Below are 20,043 nucleotides of genomic sequence, written 5' to 3' on the forward strand. Positions count from 1 at the left end.
AGCTGATTCATGCTTGTAGGGCTAGGCTGCAGGGCTAAAATAGCAGTGTAGACATCCTGGCTCATCTGGAGCCTGGACTCTGGGACCATCCCCCCTTGCAGGGTCTAAGAGCCCAGGCTCCAGTCCAAGCTTGAATGTCCACACTGCTATTTTATAACCCCACAGCCCAATCCAGCTGTCCTGGGCCAGCCACAGGTCTTTTAATGCAGTGTAGACTTTCCCAAAATGAAAGGACTAGTAGACACATGTCATTCATTCTCTCTCTCATTCTCTCCCTAGGGAGAGTTGTGTGTGCAGTGTTTGCTTTTGCTTTGATAGTGTTTTGGTTTTGATCCTCCTCCTCCCACACTCTTTTTGTATCTGTGCTGCTCGTTTCCTATCCCTGTGGGTAAGGACTTACCTTAATACCGTATTAGACCTCAGCATGCAATCACCCTTACCTCTCTGCTTCCCCTATTTCCTGGTGGCCTTGCACTTTGAGTCTACATATTTGCTGCTCCTCCAGTATCGATCAAAAAGTCAAGCACAGTTCTATTTGCACCAAAGAAACACCTGTCAAAGGAAGATATGAAGCAGCCACGGAGCATGCAGGGAGGCATATGGGATTGTTTCCTACCTCTACTGAGCTGGTCAGAAGAGCATCTGAAAACCAGAAGAGTGCCCTGAACTAGTTTAATCTATGACTAGCAGCAAGTATTGCAGCTTGAAGACGGACAGATGTCCCACCAATGTGACACAGACGCCTTCCATGGGGCTCATGGGAAGTGAGCCCTGAGACACAAATTGAGAATCATTTCTCTAAAATATTTGGATGCCTGAGTCGGACTGGCCAAGGGCATGTCTCTCAGTGAAATCCTGGAACCAGTTTCCCAGCTGGTATCAATCAGTGCTGCTCCATTGAAGTCGATCCTGATTTACATCAGCCAGGCTCTGGCCCAGTGGGAGTTTGCTTAAATCCATGCTACCAGATCAGACCCTGACTTTGGAAGATTTGCAGAGTCTGCACAACATCAACGGAAACCTAATCAAGCATGATCTGATTAGCGCACAGAAAAGCCACCTAAATAACCCAACACAGAAACACACTAATTAACGTTTGATTATCTGGAGAAAAATCAGAAAAGTGACTGAAATAGTATTAATAATCTCCTTATTGTACTACATGCTATTAGTGTAGTTTGATACTTGATGGAGAGATTACACGTTTCAAAGGGTAACGACTGAACAAGGGTGAAAGATTGGTTGTTTCAATTCACTTTTTAAACGTTGCTTCCAACATGCCCTTCCCAAACTGCGGCATCATCAGAACAATCTCTTCACAAAAATTAGGCTTAATAAATAAGTAAAGGGAAACCTGGAGGAGAAAAAATGACACCCAACAGCCGTGCATGGATTCAAACACATAGCCTCAAACTATTAGACCCAGGGTACAACCTGATCTAAACTATGCAGGGCTGGTGAGCGAAGGGAATATCTGCATGATAGGTCAAATCCTCTGTTGTGCATAGCTCCACTGAGGTTAAGCTGACTGACACCACCCGAAGATCTGGCCTCAGATCTTCACCCATAAATCTCATTTGATCTGCCTAAGGATCTCCATTCCCTCTCTCCATATCTTTGCAGACTGTCTTCTCTTCTCTGCCCCATTCTCTTTTCTACTTCTCATCCATCTCCTTTATTCCTCCTATTCCCTCACTTAACATTAAGGTACCTACTTAATTTACTCCCCAAACTGCAGTGACAGTTACATAGGGCTGAACCCTGGTTGCTGTAGTGTGGATGCATTGCCCAGGGCAGGAGCCCCATTCTCCATCCCTAATGCAATCCATGGAGAAGGCCGCCATCGTTTGGATTGGATGCACAGTGGTAGGCAGGCTGGGCAGCAATGCCAACAGGGCATCCTGCCCTGAGGGAGTATGTCTGAAAAGGGCCTGGCAATGATCCTGCTGTTCCCATCCCCACACACCAGCCAGCAGCTGGAGAGCTCTTATGAGTGCAGCACGGTTCAGCCCTCCAGAGCAGATGTCACATAGGCAGCACCCCTGCAACGAACTTGGAAATGAGACACTATGGCCTGATTCGCCTCTCACACCGGCTTGACACGGATTCCACTTCACTGGAATTTCTCCTGATTCATACCGCTGTAAATGAAAGAGGAACCTGACTCCATATCTGCACCTGGCACTTTTGGCTCCTGTTCCCAACACCATTCATCCATAGGGCACAATCCCTTCAGCTACGCACAGGAGGGTCTTATCCTTCCAGTACAAGGAGGGCAGTCTTTAGCATGGGTTCAAAGCCAACTTCTCCTATTGCACCTCTGCTCATTTTCTTTTTCTAAAATCCAATGAAAAACACATTGGGATGCCCAGAAGAGTGACAGGAAGGGCAGAGGGACAAAGGGGATAGTGTTGGGTCCCTGTAGAAATGTCTTAAGACATTGACTTTGCAGGGTAAAGAGAGGGACAGGTGCATTTTGCTGCAAAACCAAATGGTATCTCCAGCTCTTTGCAAAGCCCTACTCTTAAAAATATACTTTAAACAAATAAAAGGGCTTTGCTATATTGCCATTTTTATTTAATTTCAGGTTGGCTTTGAGGCACTGTTGAGAACTCTCGCCTCCCTCCTCTGCCTCCAATCCACACATCTTCTGTATTTCTGCATTGCACCCAATCATATTTAAATGGCATCAGAATAACCCTAATCTGTCAAGCTGCATTGACGGGTATTTCATTTCTCTTCCTGATACAGACTGAGGCTATCAGAACATAAGACGCAAAATCTCTTACTAAGGTGCTCAGTTTTCAAAGAAAACTCTTCATTAACCAATGGAAGAGCCTCTTACAAAAGGAGACCATGTAAAATTGAACTCTGAATAGAAGGGCTCATAGTAGCAACATCTGGGCTAAAGGTAGCTGGTGGGAACATAAGTAGAAATACCAGTACAGAATTCAAGTCAGCCACTTAAAAAATGAACAGTTCTATAATGACCTGAACAGGTACTGTGCTATACAGTATGAACATGGCTCAGAGACTGCTGATTTCCTAGAAAGATTTCTGGTTTTATGCATAGAATTACAATCTACTTTTCAGAAACATTTTCAACAATTCCTAATGCAAAAGAAAAGCAGCAGAGATTTGTTCCCATTAAATGTGCAGTCGCTTAACTGATGAAAATTATCCTGGTACGTTTCTTTCGCCTAGTTAAACAATACATTCTCTGCATTTTTCCATTTTAAATGGGGGGGCGGGGAAGAGCCCTTAATTCCTCCCATAAACACACACACACACACGATTATTCATCTATGGTCAAGGCTAAAGTGAAGCAACAAAGCGCCATGGGAAATTCTCTGTGGAACATGAAATAGGTGATGGCTTTAATGGCTGAACTGATTACTGAAAAGAAACCAATAACCATCTGGAAACACCTGGTTTTGTGGGTGTGCATGACAGACATTCTCTAGAGTCCCTTGAAAGGCTGGTTTGAACTGACCTGTCAGACAAAGGAAAACAATTTGACTTACTGAGACCTCGATTGTCTGTGCTAACTCAAGGCTTCTGTATTTTCTCCCACAAAATTCCTCTAGGCTTCTGGGGGCTTTGACCTCACCATTTTGATACACAATCGCATTTGTGGGTGCCCGCTATTTCTCCTAACACAGCTATTTCTCCTCCTTTCTCTCTTAGTAATATCAAAGCAGGGACGTCCACTAAGCTTATGAAGAGCAAAACCAGACTTCCCCTATGCTAATGTACTGCTGCACCATGTCCTACTTTTACAGTTCCTCATGTACTCTTGCACCGCTGGCTCACAAGAGAGTTCCTTCATGCCAGTTCGGGGGGAAGGTTTCCAGGAGGTGGAAACCTGCTGAAGGGAAACCATGAATCAGCTTCCCAGTGTGCTACCAAACAATCAGATCATAATGACTCTAGGGCTATGTGTACATTTACAGTGGAGGGTAGAGTACAAGCATTACATGTGTAGCTACATGCTGTAGAGAACGGCATTGGCAGGGGAGGAGATAGCAGGATTCTAGCAGTGTTGGTTTGAAGGCACTTCTTGGATGTGTAGAGAGCCTATGTAGGGTGCATACCTTGGGGGTTGTGTAGGGCACTCTGTTTCACTTGCCTAATTGCCTATATTGTTATTCATACCCGTGCTAGCTAGCCGTGCATGTCTGTACTCTAAAAGCCACCGCAAGTATAGACGTATCCTTAGAAAGGTGTCTTGATGCAATCCAGAATGTTGCCAGTGCACCCCAACCCCCTGCACCCCCTGCTTTGCCACTGAACCCCACCCCCTGCACCCCCTGCTTTGCCACTGCACCCAACCCCCTGCACCCCAACCCCCCTGCATCGCTCAATGTCTTGGAGGAAAAAATAAGACATGGGAATGCTTCCTGGGAGAGGAGGGCTAATTAGGGGGTGGCAAGTGGGGAAAGAGGGGTTCAGGGCTGCAGTGAGAGAAGAGGAGCTATGCAGAGGGAGATAAATGGGGAGGGAGGTAGAAAAGGGGAGCGAGGTTGGAGGCTCAGGGGATGGAGCCTTGGGGGTTAGAAGGAGTGGGATAGTGGGGGTGAATGGTGGGGGACTAGGGAAAAATAGGGGCAGGGACACCTATCAGCCCCACAGTCTCCTCTCCTGTTTGTGTGCCCAGATCTGGGGGCCTCTTACGCCCACACAGGCCCTATCTACCGCTCTCATATGATTTTCATTTTAACGTGGCTTTTGACACAATTCCACGAGACGTTCCTCCTAAGCAAACTAGGGAAATGCGGCCTCCGTGAAATTATTAGAAGGTGGGTGAACAACTGGTTGAAAGACTGTACTCAAAGAGGAGTTATCAATGGTTCACTGTCAAACTGGGAGGGCACATCCAGTTCGGTCCCACAGGAGTCTATCTTGGGTCCGATCACATTCAATATTTCCATTAACGACTTGAATAATGGAATGGAGAGTTCGCTTATAAAATTTGCAGATGACACCAAGGCTGTGGGGTTGCTAGCACTTTGGAAGACAGGATTAGAATTCAAAATGACCTTGAGAAACTGGAGAATTGGTCTGAAATCAACCAGATGAAATTCAGCAAAGATGAGGGCAAAGTACTCCACTTAGGAAGGAAAAATCAAATGCTCAATTACAACATGGGGAATAACTGGCTAGGTGGTAGCACTTCTGGAAAGGATCTGAAGGTTAAAGCAGATTACAAATTGAATATGACTGCACAACCTGATGCAGCTGTGAAAAAGGCTAATATTCTGGGGTGTCTTACCAGGAGGACCGTATGTAAGACACAGAAGGTAATTGTGCTACTCTACTTGGCACTGGTGAGGCTTCAGCTGGAGAGCTATGTCCAATTCTGGGCACCAACTTAGGAAAGATGAGGACAAATTGAAAAGAGTCCAGAGGAGAGCAACAAAAAGTGATAAAAAATGAAGACAACCTGACCTCTGAGGAAAGGTTAAAAAATGGGCCTGTTTACTTCAGAAAAGAAGACTGAGGGGGAACCTGGAAACATTCGTCAGATATCTTAAGGACTCTTATAAAGAGGAAGGTGATTAGTTGTTCTCCATGTCCACTGAAGTTCGGATAAGAAGTAATGGGCTTATTCTGCAGCAAGGGAGATTTAGGTTAGATATTAGGGAAAACTTTCTAATGATAAAGGTAGATAAGCTCTGCAATAGGCTTCCAATGCAATGTGGAATCCTGTCATGGGAGGCTTTTAGGAACAGAGCTGTTATTTCAGGTTGCATGCCTCTAGAGCCATGGGGGTTCTCATTCAGCTGAGAATATCCACTGAGATGAATGGGCTGTCTCACCTTTCAGAGTTTCCTCTGCTGCAGAGAAATGTGCAGAGGAGCACTTTCCCTCCAGGGGCCTGCGGTCCTGCTATTCTTCCCCAACACTTCTCAGTGCTCTAAAAGCCACATGCATGCATGGATTTTCTTGATATTTCATATTCTTGTGGGAGTGCAAAGTTAGTGATCCACCTTGGGGGGTCATTGGAGCCAGGGCTCCAGCGAGACAAGTCCTGAAAAAAACCAGCTGTTTTTCAAAGCATTTCTGAGGGATGGGGGGAGTTCACCACCCCCGCCCACACCCCAGCCTGAGAGGTAGAGATCAAACTACTGCTGTGATGCAGGTTAAAATGTTCCTAGTCTGAATCTTTGTACTCCAGTGCAATATGTTCCTTGCTACAAGTTGTCTCTGTTACAATCTAATGTGGTTTTATGTGACAGGGAGGTGTACAGTGAACATAGCAGAATAGTCAGCAGCCGATCTAACCAAAACTTTTGTTATGTTGGATGGGGAGGCGCCTAAGACAGAGGACTGGCTGGGGTAGGGGCCACAGAGAGAGCGGTTATGTGGGGAGGGGAGGGGAGGCAATGAGCACGGGTGGTAGCCAAATCTTGGACTGCTTGTTTGAGGAAAATCTGTATTTTGAGGAAAATCTGTTTCAGGAAAATCTGCTCCGGGGAGGGGGAGGGGGAGTGTGTAGCAAGTGGCAACTGATTCAGGTGGTGTTTCTAAAGAGACACAGTGCAGAGGTTTGGGACTACGAGCACAGTACTGCTGTGGGAAAAGAAAGCCATGCAATCCAGGGTTGCCAGCGTGTGGGTTCTGGGCAATTCCTGGATCACAAAGCTGCAGAAGTTTGTGGGAGAGCACAGGGTATTCATGCCTAAGGATGGGTCACCACAGGCTGATTTGGCTTCATATCCAAATTGCAGGACATGATACGTACTTCTACCAACAACCCCTCTTTTCCTGTTAAAAGCACCCCCCAGGAAATTCAATGACAAAAAAACCTCTGTGTTCATTCAGAGTTAAGGTGGCCTGGTGTCATGTTGTTCCCTTGGAGAACACTGAGCTGAGCAAAACTCTAACATCTGAAAACCAGGAAATGCCCAGTCAAAGTTGCCTGTGCAAGCTTACCTCTGCGCTTGTTCAGCAATGCGCCAATATGCCCCATTCACGCATATCCCCACAGTTTGCCTCCTTTTACAGCCCCTTCGCTCTCGCTGATAGGATTCCATCTAGCACTGATAAAGGACAAAAACTCGTGCACTCACAGTTAGCCATGTCCTTAGATAAATACAATCTACGTACAATTGGAGAACCACTTCACAACCTCTTATAACCCCCTCGGATTTCTTCACAGGATACCCTCTCAGACCTACTCTTTCACTTAACTATCATTGACGCATCAGAATCCTGTCATGTTCCACCTCACTGCTGACCATATCCATTCTAATAAAAGCCCCGGACCATGCTACTGACAGGACCTGCCCGATTCTCCATGGAAATGGTGCATGCTGCATTCTCAAAGTAATCATTTCTTCTCTCTCCCTGCACACATTAGAGGGTGGAAAACATCCATCTCATCTCACAAGCCCAGCTCTGTCACACACTTCAAATTAATCCTCACATCTCTCAAATACACGACTACTAACCAGAGCTAACTACAGCCTCCACCACTCAGTACAGCTACACCCAACACCAACCACATTCACTTTACCTGCCATTTATGGTGATAATAAATCCGTAGACTGTCCTCACATCCCTGCTTGCTACTGACAGTACCCCTCAATGTTCTGCAAGGGGATGACACACCACCAAGCTCCCGTAACTCCACATTAACGTAGTTTTTTGGCCATTGAATATATACACATCCACACCTATATATATTGGTAGGGTTTTTATTTTTATTTTTGGGGGGTCTTATTTCTTTGTAAATTCTATGGCAGCATAAGTATAGGGAAAGCAAATTGACGACTGAGCATTATCATTTGCAGAACCCTGACCAGAGAACACACGCTTGTTTGTACTTCTTGGCGAGTCAGACTCAAGGATGAGCAGAGCTGTATTTGTTAACACGTCTTTGCCTCATGAAAACACACCAGAAAAAAGAATTCACCGCAGTCATGGAGCACACATGATAAAGAAAGCAGACCTGGACCTGTGGCTTTACTAACCCATCGGAAAGTTTGCAGTATCACTTTACAGTTCTTAGACAAAAATCACAGGGAAACTTAAAAGATAGGATTTTAGTTATACTCACAAGCTACTCTCTCTGTATCATAGCTGAATGGGAGTGTCTGTGCATTGACTCGGGGTAATTTTCATCTTGTTTTTAGTTCCTTTTGGATCAATTCTGCTGGATCATTTGAGAGTTTCCTTTGTTATTGCATCTGCCTGTCTGAGTGTATGTGGTTTTGTAAGAGCACAGCTGGAAATGAGGCATTAGGGTTAGGGAATATGGATTAAATATTGGAGTTCCCAATGTTTCCTGCATGATCCTTCTTTTGGTGGTAAGTGGGAGGTCATATTCACCCTGGGATAACTCCATTGCATTCAGATCAATTTGGCTCAGAGGATCAGATGCTCAGCTGGTGTTAAGTCATACTCCCCTGAAGTCAATGGTGCTACACCGATTTGAACCAGCCAAGGATCTAGCCCACTCTGTTTAGAAGATCAAGATCCATTACTTCATCATTTGATTCCCAAGTCTTTATTTACAGAGATTAAATGTGCAACTCACAAAAATATGTAATGGTTCCTAAAGGGTAACTGCCATCAAGCCAATAACTATCTTCCTTCTTCATGTCAACAACAGGATAATAGCTAAGACAAACATTTGATGTAGCAAGTTTTTGCCTACCGTCCAAGGAATCAGATAAGAGTATGGTGCCAACACTTACTGGGAAATAACATCAAACTATTTCTTACCTGTACCCCTTGGTTCTGACTATTTAAAATTGATTGTGGTGTTGTGCCACAAGCAGAAAAGAATTGAACTAAGCGTTCTAGGGTAGAAATCTCTTGTGTCAACTCTAAGTAATTTCCAAAACAATACTTCACGTTATAGTCGGGTTATTTGCCCTTATCATTCTTGAGATCAAGTTACTGTTTATATTCAGTTGACTGTGCTTATTTTACTATTTGCATTATGTATACAATCTACTTCCAAACAGACTGGGATCTGCTGCATAGGGCGTCCTGGTAAATTTAATAAACTATCTAAGCGAAACATCTCAAGTAGAAGTACCCAAAGTGTGGGAAGCAGATGGGCCTCCAGGAATATTAGATATGCCCGGACTGTATTAATTGACATCTCTTTCAAATTACAGAAGTAATTGCATCTCTGCATTAAAATCTTAATTGGAGCAGACTGGATAACAATTAACAGTCCTGCTGTTAAAATATATTTAAGAAAGTCTACAAGTTGGTAATTAAGCCATTGATTTTACAAGCAGTCTTAAATCCAGGCTTCATCCTGCAAACACTCTTTGCTCATGTGAGCAAGGAGTTGAAGGATCAGGTCCATAGCTAAATACACTGAAGAGCAGAATTTCCCTAGACATCTACCACAGGCTATCATTGATGCAGAACTCTGACATCTCAATGCAGCATTGAAAACATATCCTAATTTACTAAGGTGTATATTAATGCAGACATATCCTAATTTACTATATGTGTATATACATCGTTTTCTACTTTAGACCCAAGTTTGAAAGGAAAAAAATAACGATCCATTTCATATGACTGGAATAGATTTCCCGGCGCGGTATCTGAATATTGTTTATTTAGGAGCATATTATCCTGGAAACAGCATGTAACTAATGTTGAGCTGTAATAACTGTGCCATAGATCTTAGAGCAGGGTATTTAGAGAACGTTTCCTGCTAATGCAATGTAAATGATCACCACTGAGAAACAATATTCAGAAAAGATGGAACTTCCAATTAAATTAAGCCTGCTATGAAATACTGAAAATGCCAGTAATGAAGAATGAAAAAGAAAGGAGGGGAGAGGGGATTTTTAGGTTTTTCTGGGCACAGGAAATCTCTTTAACATCTCTCCTGTTTGTCTGGAAGGATGCAGATAGTTAGTAACCAGACCATGCTGTTTTCATCAAACCCTTTGGGAAGTATGAACTCAGAAAATCAATTAAACCAACTTCCTATATAGAAAGGGAAGTTGGAAGATTAATATTCCCCATTCTTCTTTTATGTACACTTATACAGAAGGCACATCAGTAGCTCTTTTAGGGCCATATTCCAATACCCTTACTCCTGTGGAGTTGTACCTGGCTCCTTGAATAGTCCTACTGATTCCACTGGTACGGCTTGCAAAGTAACAGAGTATTCCTTAGGAGGAAGGATGGCAGGGTCTGGCCCTTAGAAAGGCATTGCACATTTCATCAGAAAGAGCACAACTCACAGAAGGCCAATCCTGCAGCCCTTACCCAGGCAAACCTGTTGCTCACTTCAGTGGGTGGTTTGCCCAAGGAAGGATTGCAGAATGAGGATCCGACACTGATTTTCAGGAGTCCTCAGTCTCCAGCAGCTGCCTTTGTTCGCAATGGGAGATACTGGGAACTGCTACCTTTTGCAAATATGGCCATAAGCGGGGGGCGGGAGGAGGAAGGAAGAGGAATCCACTACCAACTAGTTAAAATCAAGTTCTAAGAGAGACGCAAGGTTCCCTGAGATCCTGCTTCTTCAGACTGACAGAAATCCAAGTGAATTTGGACCCTAAGAAAACACTCGAAACTTATTAACCTGAATTAATTCCCCACAAGAGCCAAGGACAAGAATAGAATGAAACTTCCCGAGATGCAGAAACACACATTAAAAATACGCTGAAGAAGGATGTTAACCAAAGGACCATGTATATATGAAGCTAGTATTTGGGGGCACTTAATCAGCTGAAAGCTCCTCAAAGGATGTATCAATATTGATCAGAATGATGGGAAATGAATGCCTGACTCCACAGCCTGAAAATAAACCCCTCTAAAACACGTGCTAATGACTCACTATTGTTTAGTTCTGAAAATATTTATAGCCAACTGCAAACAATTTGTAAGGAACACATCAGACTGCACTTTACTGTGCTGGCAGATACGAACCGGAGCTCCTAACGCAACCGGCTTAAAGCACTGCATCCATTCCTGATTAATAAGTGAAGATAAGTAGATTTGGCACCCCAGCCTCTACTATTAGATCAGGACTTCAGGGTTTTCCAGTGCACTCTAACCCCTATTCAGACATACTTTGCTCCCTCCAGAGGATTGGTTCTTCCTGAGCATATCTGCAATTTATTAAGCTTGAGGATTGAGCAAGCTAGCTAGATAATTAATTTAATTAAAACACACGTGCACAAATCCACAAACCAGGAGCACACTTATAAATATACCAAAAATTCAGTTGGCATGTTTAATTTCCTTGTCTCCTTAAAATGCACAGCGTGTGTTCTTCACCAGATCTGCCTAAAGAAACATCTTTAAGTGTTCAAAAGGCCAAGTTTATGTTAAATCTCAAGACAGGAATTTGCATGCATCACTCAAAAGGTGGAGGATGTGTCAATTCCCAGCCAAACACTTAAGAAACTGCTTTTTATGAGGATGCATCAAGCGGCTTCATAAGAGCAGTTTTTTTCTCGGCACAAGCTACAGACAGAGAAGAGGGTAGTTTGTACTTACGGGTGGTGTTGTATTTGATCCCATTGAAAAACTCCGGGCAGGGTCTCTCCACCAATTCCCCAGCAGTGGCCCTCGGCCAGCAGGTCCCTATCTGATCAGTGGTGGCATTGCAATATGGACCTTCACATTAAAAAGATAAACGAAAGAGAAGCGATTGAGAATGCACGGAAGCAACATGTTCACATCACAAAAACAAAGCGTAACTCTAAGAAATGTAACCCGAGGCTTTTCCAAGCCCTGTTATAGGCGAACGCCTCCTACCATCAAAGCCAAGGAAGGGAACTGAAGAATTCTCCAAAAAAGTATCTTGCAAAGCAACTAGCAGGCTGCAGTTGGCATCAAATTCATCTATGATGATTTGAAATATGGTCGCATCCATTATTCGCCCCCCCCAGTGGGCTGTGGAATCTGATCAGCTTTTCTTCTTTTCTGGGATCTTTCCCTCCCCTCTTTCCTCTTTCAAAGAGAAATCAAAATCTGAACTCTCTGCAATCTCTTGTGTGCACCCCTCTCCCTCTCGGTGCACTGAACGGTGGGCTGCAATCCTGTGTCTGGCTGTGCAGCTAAATTGTCCAAGCGCTTCTGCTTTGAACAGCAGCTGGGTAACCAATAGAATTCCAGCAAGTGCCGGGTAAGGGACATACCTCTAGCATGTAGCCCCCTCGTTTGGCAGCTTTCCAATTCCTGCTTGCATTGTCCGCCCCACTCTTCTGCTTCTTCTCCCCCCCCCCCGCCCCCCCCCCACACACACAGTTTTATCGCCAGCTGCTATTGGCCTGATTATTATCCCTTAGCAAGAATGTTTCATGCAAATTAGATCAGCAAGGAAATCTCAAGGGAAAGTGACACGAAGAAATTAACCTCTTGTCCATCTGCAAGTGAAATGTCTTTCCTGTGTGGATGGGTGATAGATAGTATAGACAAAGGCATGGGGGTGCGGGAGAGACAATTTGGGGAGGGAGAATAATATCTACAAAGGGGCAAGACCTTGAGGAAAAGTGACAAGAACTGCGGGTCCCAGTAGAGCAGAGGGACTTCGGAGGAAGGTGTTGGGGAAGAGAGGTACTGAAATCAAAGGGGATTCATGGATTCCAAGGCCAGAAGGGGCTATTGTGACCATACAGTCTGACCTGCTGTATAACACAGGTCAAGAACTTCCCCCAAATAATTCCTAGATCGGATTTTAGAAAAAGATTGAATCTTGATTTTAAAATGGTCAGTAATGGAGAATCCACCCCAAACCCTTGGTAAATTGTTCCAATGGTTAATTACCCTCATTGTTAGAGATCTACACCTTATTTCCAGTCTGAATTTGCCTAGCATGGATCCAGCCCTTGGATCGTGTTAGACCTTTCTCCATTAGACTAAAGAGCCCATTATTTAAATATCTGTTCTCCATGTAGGTAATTATAGACCATTATCAAGTCACTCCTTCACCTGCTGTTCATTAGGCTAAAGAGATTGAGCTCTTTGAATCAATCCCTATAAGAAGGCAGGATTTTTTTAATCCTTTAATCATTCTCATGGCTCTTCTCTGAATCCTCTCCAATTTATCAACACCCTGCTTGAATTGCAGGCACAAGAATGAGACAGTATTCCTTCCTCTTTCTACTATGTCCTGCTTCCCCACCTCCCTGCACGAATGAAGCAGCCAAGTACAAGAGGAATCTGACCATCATCAATGCATTTGTATGTTTCAAAAGGGTTTTCAGGACTAAATCCTACTGGACACTCCTAAGCTGAACTGGGTGGGAGATGGCTTTCCCATCCTACAAAAGTTTTAGATTTCCCATTCCACATTCAGCAGAAGCCAAGCCCTTTTTAAATTTTTTTTGTGAAACCCTGGGGGAGGGACCCCACATACATGGGATGCAGGAGACTTGGGTTCAAGTCCCTGCTCCAAATCAGGCAGAGCTGTGATCTGAAGCTGGGTATCCCACATCCCAGGGAGTGCCTTGACCACCAGTTTATTGGCTATTCTGCTGGGAATCTCTCTCTTTCATATCCTGGAACTGAGAAACATTTCTGAGAAAAGCACCATCAAAACCAAACCTTTCCCGTAAAGAGGTTTGGTTTCTAGAAATTGGCATTTTCCAAAGAAAAAACCTGTCAGAACGCTCCCAACCTGCAGTACTCCTGGGTCCTCAGAGGTGATCTGAGCGCAGACTGAAGAATGTTGTAACTTAACTGAGCCTCTGCAGTATTCCATCATCTTCAAATAGCCTTGACTGCATATTGGTATCTCTAGAATGCCACCCTCTGCAATTCTCTCGGGTGGGGTGGTTTGCCCCCTAACTCCTTCAAAAAGGAGGGCATTTCATGGAAAATGTTGGACATCACTAATCTGTGGTTAGCTTTTTATAGGCCGTGCACCCTCAGAGGAGCATGTCTGCATGTTTTTATTTGCGAGAGGTAGGCTTCTAATTGTTTGAGGCAATGTAGTCTAATGCATACGGCCTTGCGCTGGGATTCATGAGATGTGGATTCCTTTCATGCTTCTGCCACAGGCCTGCTGTGTGACCTTGAGCAATTCACTGTAACCGTGCCATAGTTTCCCTGCCCATCCTTGCCCTGTCATCTCTTTAAATTGCAAATTCTCAGAATCTGTACAGCGCCTAGCACCCTGGAGCCCCAAACTTGGTTGGGATCTCTAGGCATACAGCAGTACAAATAAAACAATAAGTGATAAAGAAGTAGGTAAATAAATGGCAAATTAATTAACCACAAGTAAGTATGTATGAAAAAGGTAACAGTGATGCTTCTGAAAGCATATTAGCATCAGCATTTGAAAATTTATAATTTAAGCTCTAAGTTGGTCTCTTATCTACAAAACTGCCCTCAGATACTATCCTCATATAAGACAGGACATATGTTTGCCTCTGCTGGGTCTAGTCTAATCCTGATCATTTCATTCTGACTCTGTCAGCAGCAAAATGTTGCTATAAAAGAATTTACAAAAAATAAAAATAAAAAATCAAATTCTGGGATCAATGGAGTTGGTTTAAATGTTGACACCAATTCAGAGGAAGCAAGAGAAGCTGTGGATATAGCACCATTCTGTGGTGCTCCTGACATCCTCAAAAAGGTTATTCGGATCTCACTACTTGCCAGGGGACAGCATCCCGCCCTCAGAATTGCCGATCAGTCAATGCAAGTTTGTACTGGTTATCAGACCACAGCCAGAAAAGACTTTGTACACTTAACGTTGATGCTCTGTGTGCCTATAACAGTTTAGTAAAACAAAACATGAGAGTTGGAAGTGAACAGTTAAGGGCAGATAAATATCCAGATACACTCATCACAGTTCACAGCTTCCTAAATATGAGGTACCCATGTAGAACATCACAGGGCATATCCCCCAAAACAACCTTAATTCCACCCCATGCCACTCCCAGCAACAGCCTATAGACCAGAAACCTGTTTATGCCCTCCCACCACTATGTGCATTTCCATGGTCAGAACACAAGACATAGGACTGGAATATGAGCTACAATATTGTGGAACCTCCCCTCTGTGGAAGAACCCAAACTCAGGGGTCCTTACTGACACGTCCGTTGCCCAGCGGATAGTCCAAAGTAAGTCAGACAGCAGATTAGCAAAATCAAAAGTTTATTCTTTACGTAAAGAAGGTGGTCCCTATATGCTGGGGCGACTTTAAACATTCATTTCTAAAAGCTTTTATAGCCTTACACAAACAAGTCTTTTTACGTCACAGTTTCCATGGCAATACATACTAGAAAAAACTGCTTATGAAGGAATTTTTGGCCCAGTATTTTTCAACTTGCCTTATCTAAGTTGCAAGGTCTTCCTCCGCATTCCATCCCTGCCGGCGCCTAGGCCCCATAACTATTTTATTTCTTCTGAACATTCGAAGATTAAATAACTGCTAGAAAGACATTTTCCATCTCAGGCTTTTGCAGCCATTTCTAATAGATCAGTTCTCATAAGAAACAGAGACTCCATCTTCTTTTCCCTCCACACCTCCCAACTCCCGGTCACCTATAGTCCATAAACTTTGATCAGCCTTCAATGCACCCACCCCCGTTCTTAGACAGACATGCCAACATCTTGCCCTCAAAAAGTTTGCTTTCTCCAACCATGGTCAAGAAACCACAAATATCATACATTATTCTCTCTATACACTCAAGAAACAACTCCCTCCATTAGACATTCCTTCTCTACCCCACCCCACTAATAAGGAAAGCCCAATTCAACCCATCTAACCTCCTATATAGACTCGCACATACCATTACATTTTCCCCATTCCCCTTCCCAATGTAAATCAACAATTTTATCTTCCATATACGCACACCAATCTTCTTCCAATCTGTTCTTCCCATACAGCATAGGCTACAAGCCAGAAAGTGCATCACTCATCAAAAAAGACGAACTTTATTGATCAAAGGGTAACATGCATGTACTATATTTTCATCTGTTCTCAGTGGGTTTTCCAAACTAATATCATCATATCCCTGTTAGATAGTTGATGGGCAGCTGTCCAAGGCTGACGTTGGAAGTGCAATGTCAGGCTGAACTGCATGTCTATTTGGATCTTTATCTACCTGTGCCTGATTGTTCTCTTTCAAACTTTTAAATATTTTGATTTCTTTAAATGTAATAAGGGAGTTTTTCAAAGGGAACTTAAGTCCCCAACTTCTCCTTTGTGCCTTTTTAAGTTTAACTCAGCATTCCTTGTTCAGCTGGTAGAATTTAGAGCTCCAGGGGCCTGATCCGGAAGGCAGTGCTGTTCACCTGAGTAAGGATTGCAGGATCAGACCCTTAATAAAAGCTATTACTTTACTGACTTGCCTCTGGACACAGTAACTGTTGTGGTTGCACCTCAGTGAGGATTTCAGGAGTGGCCCTATTACACTGAACTCAAACACAAGAGCCACCTAATGCTAGCTGGCGAAGGGCCTGTCCCTCTATTGTTACTTCCGACGAGCCAACAATGAGCAGAAAGGGATATAAAAGCTCTAGAAGAGATATTTAGCTGAGGTTAGTCCTGCTCTGAGCAGGGGTTGGACTAGATGACCTCCTGAGGTCCCTTCCAACTCTATGATTCTATAAGACAAGATTCCTCAACTTGAAGGCAAACGGGGCATGCACAGATGGCACAGTGCAAGGCACTCAGAGATCCCAGTGACAGGCACCATATTTGAACCTTGATAGGCCATACACACATCTAGAATAGAAGCATACCTGATGATGCTAACTTAGGGCCACATTTTGATACTCTTACTCACACTGAACAGTACCATCCTCCAAGAGTGCACTCTTGGAACTAAACGACTAAAGTGCTGCTCCTTTTATCAGAATCTGGTCCTTACATTCGTTCACTTGTGTGGGATCGATGCCACACACTATCCAGATTGGCAAATTTTGTTCTAGACAGATGGGGATTAAACGTAGATAAATACAGATCTCCGTTTCAGCTGATAGGATCATTTTTAAACAGAAGACAATTTCCTTATTAGTGGAAATGAAATATGACTGTAGCGAGCAAGAAACAAAAAAGAAAAAATCAATATGCAGATTTACAGTGATGAGTCTGCAACTTCAGTGAAGCCGGAAATATTTACTGCAGGTGTTAAAAGATTCTAACAGCATTAATAATAAGTGGCTCCTAACTATATGCTGGTATATTTCATCCAGAACATTAATACCCTTGTCATTCTCTATAGCTATAAAAGCTGTACAAGTGAATCATATGACATGAGGAAAATGATGAAACATTACAAGAGGATTAGAAGAACACTATAAAAACAAAAAGGCAGCCGAAGCACAGTTGTATGTTGTCAAGATGTTTTTAAAAAGGTGATTTGAATCAACGTGCAAAAAAAACCCCCCACAAACACACTGTAAGAGACCACAGACACACTCGTTTCAACAGTATTATTTATTCATACAGTGCCAACAGCAAGGTAGGGGCTTTGCAGATAAATATGAAAACAAGGGGTCAGCTCTTCAGCTAGTGTAAGTACATTGATTTACACCAGATATAGATCTAGCACAAAAGGTTAAAATTTAAACAATGTACAGAGAGAAAGAAATAGAGAATGGGTGGTCACAGAACGAGGGAATGAGCCCCAATGATTGTCACGGCTCTGGTTAGTCCCACTGTTTTTCTGGTCATTGAGTGCAATGGGGGTGTTGTCTGATAAAAAGTGCTGAATCAGTTTGTCTTTCCCCGTGTACAGTGCAAGTGCAAATGTTGTTTTGTTACCAGGTTGTACGACACCCATCAGAACACATGCAGATGAACTGTGTGCACACCACAGCTGGTTGTATAAGAAACCCGTATGTCAACTGCATCTCTGTGGTCTACACCTGCCACCCAATCCGTTTGTATCAATGCAGTCTGGCCAGCTATCCCATGAGGCACTCTGTCCCCTGCTTGGGCATTGAGGACACAGACAAAGACACCCCCAGCAGGATGTGAGGCAAGGTACTCTAGAACGCCACAGCAGCCAGAAACCTGCCAGTCAGAAAGGAGCTGACAAAATGGTAGGAACATAGGACTTGCCAGGTTGGATCAGACCCATGTATTCTGTCTCCAGCAGATACTTCAGAGGAAGGCACAAGAGGCAGTTAGGGCATCCTGACTACACATGTCACGACCTGGTTACAGGCCGAGAACTCCGCAGCACAGAGCAAGACACTGTCAGCTGCTAGGATTACGGAGAATCAGCTATACTGCGGGTGGACAAAAACCTGGCCACTCATGGGTTACCAACTCAGAAGTCACAGGGTGCGCAATGCTTCTGCTGTAAACCTGCTATCACAGCCAGCTCAAATGAGGAGGCCCATTTGCCATCTCATTCATAAATCTAACGGCCAGAACAGACCTGTCTGAGCTCCTCTTGGCTAAACAGGGACACAGACTGCCCTACAGGTGGGAGTTCCAGAATAGGGTTGGGATGCTTTGGCAGAGCACTGGGGAAACTTTGCCTTGCAATTGCCCAGGCTGTTCTTTGCCTCGAGGATTTGGGTCTCATTGGACTACAAATCTGAACGCAAGACCAGCACTAAAATTCTTGTTTAAAACATCCCCATTTTCTAACATAATAATACTACTACTAACTCAATAAGCAATATTTGAAGCAAGCCGCACATTTGCCAACAGGAATAATTAAAATGGACACTAGGAAGTGGCAAAGCAAACAGAAGAGTGGTAGTGCATAAGGACCAGGAGTTAGGAATGCAGGGTTCTGCTCTTGGTTCTGCCAGAAACTTCCTGCATGACCGTGGGTCAGTTCATTGGCACCCACAGTTCACAGCAGGTTTTTTCTGTGAGTCTTGAAACAGTGCGGTCTGTGCTTAGCCTCTGTCTACTTGCAACAAAACAGTGTTCAGACCTAGTTCAGCTGGACACATGGTCAGCATTGGCTAATTTCTACAGTGTAAACAAACCCTGAATCTGGCTGTGCTTCAGTTTCCTCATCTATAAAACAGAGCTCATCATATTTAACAGCCTCACCAGGGTACGCTGAGGTTAGTTTAGATGACATTTATAGACCTTATCAATTGCAAATTATTATATCCTACTTTAGATGCACTGTTGTATCGCACTGCTCCATGAACATGATTTGTATCGTAGCCGTGCCAAACGGACCCAACCAATGTCGTGGTCCCATTCCTTTAGGCACTGTATAAACATATAGTGAGATATTGTAGAGTCTCTAGGGCAGAGACTATCTAAAAAGATAAGACAGACATAGGATAGGAGGGAAAAACAGAGACTTGTCCAATAACCCACTGCAATACAGTAGCAGAGCTAGGAAGAGATCTTGTGTGTCCCAAATCCCAGGCCAAGACCCTATCCATTGACCTAAATTGTCTTCCAGCCCTCTCTCTCGCAGAGCTATCTTGCAATGAGATTAACATGGACTGGAAACTAGAGATGTACCAACCTCAAGCCTATCACGTAATGCAGCTATTTAAACAAAACAGATTGACCATTATGTTGAAAAGGCCCCGTTGAGCTAGGAATGTTAAAATACCAGCAACACATTATCATGTGCTTAGTGATTTTGCTTTGTAAGTTTCCCTATAATTAAATGTTTAAAAAAAAAAGTCAACAAATAAAAGGCGAATGCCAGATAACAGTCAGATCTATTTCCCTGTTGATAACCAGCTGCTTATTATAGGAACTCTGTGGCAGTTAGATACCACAGGAAACTCCTGGAAATTAAATAAGAGGAAAATATCAGCCATCATGCCAATTTCTGGAAATGTGTTCGTGGTTCTCAAGTACATCTTCTCTACAATTGGGAAGAAAAGCTAGAGGACCGCATACGATTAGATTAGGCTTGAGGGAAGCCGGGTTAATTAAATATGTATTTTGCAAACATAACATTTTGGTTGGTCTTTGTAACACAGGGACTGATTGGGCCCCATCATTGTGGCCCTTCCTCAGGCCCAAGCTCGGAGGAAGGCCACTACACCTTCCAAAAAGGGGAACGTTAGCGTCTGGATACGTTGCAGTCCGGGCCCTCAAGCAGGGCGGGCGAGCAAGCAGCAGTGTCCTCTAGTCAAGAGAATAGGGGACGGTAATCA

At 43.7% G+C, this 20,043-nt stretch overlaps 1 protein-coding gene across 1 annotated transcript in view; it reads right to left on the reverse strand.

The window, feature by feature from the left end:
- CRHR2 (corticotropin releasing hormone receptor 2) overlaps positions 1 to 20,043 on the reverse strand; it is a 237,009-nt gene that overhangs the window by 163,427 nt on the left and 53,539 nt on the right. The window contains exon 3 of the mRNA XM_067530389.1: positions 11,485 to 11,604. Within this exon, the coding sequence (XP_067386490.1) occupies positions 11,485 to 11,604 (120 nt within the window). The remainder of the gene's footprint in view (positions 1 to 11,484; positions 11,605 to 20,043) is intronic.

The sequence above is a fragment of the Emydura macquarii genome, unplaced genomic scaffold (genome assembly GCF_026122565.2).
Source record: "Emydura macquarii macquarii isolate MOO-44397 ecotype Brisbane River unplaced genomic scaffold, CSIRO-AGI_Emac_v2 contig_3080, whole genome shotgun sequence".
Classification (NCBI taxonomy): Eukaryota; Metazoa; Chordata; order Testudines; family Chelidae; genus Emydura; species Emydura macquarii.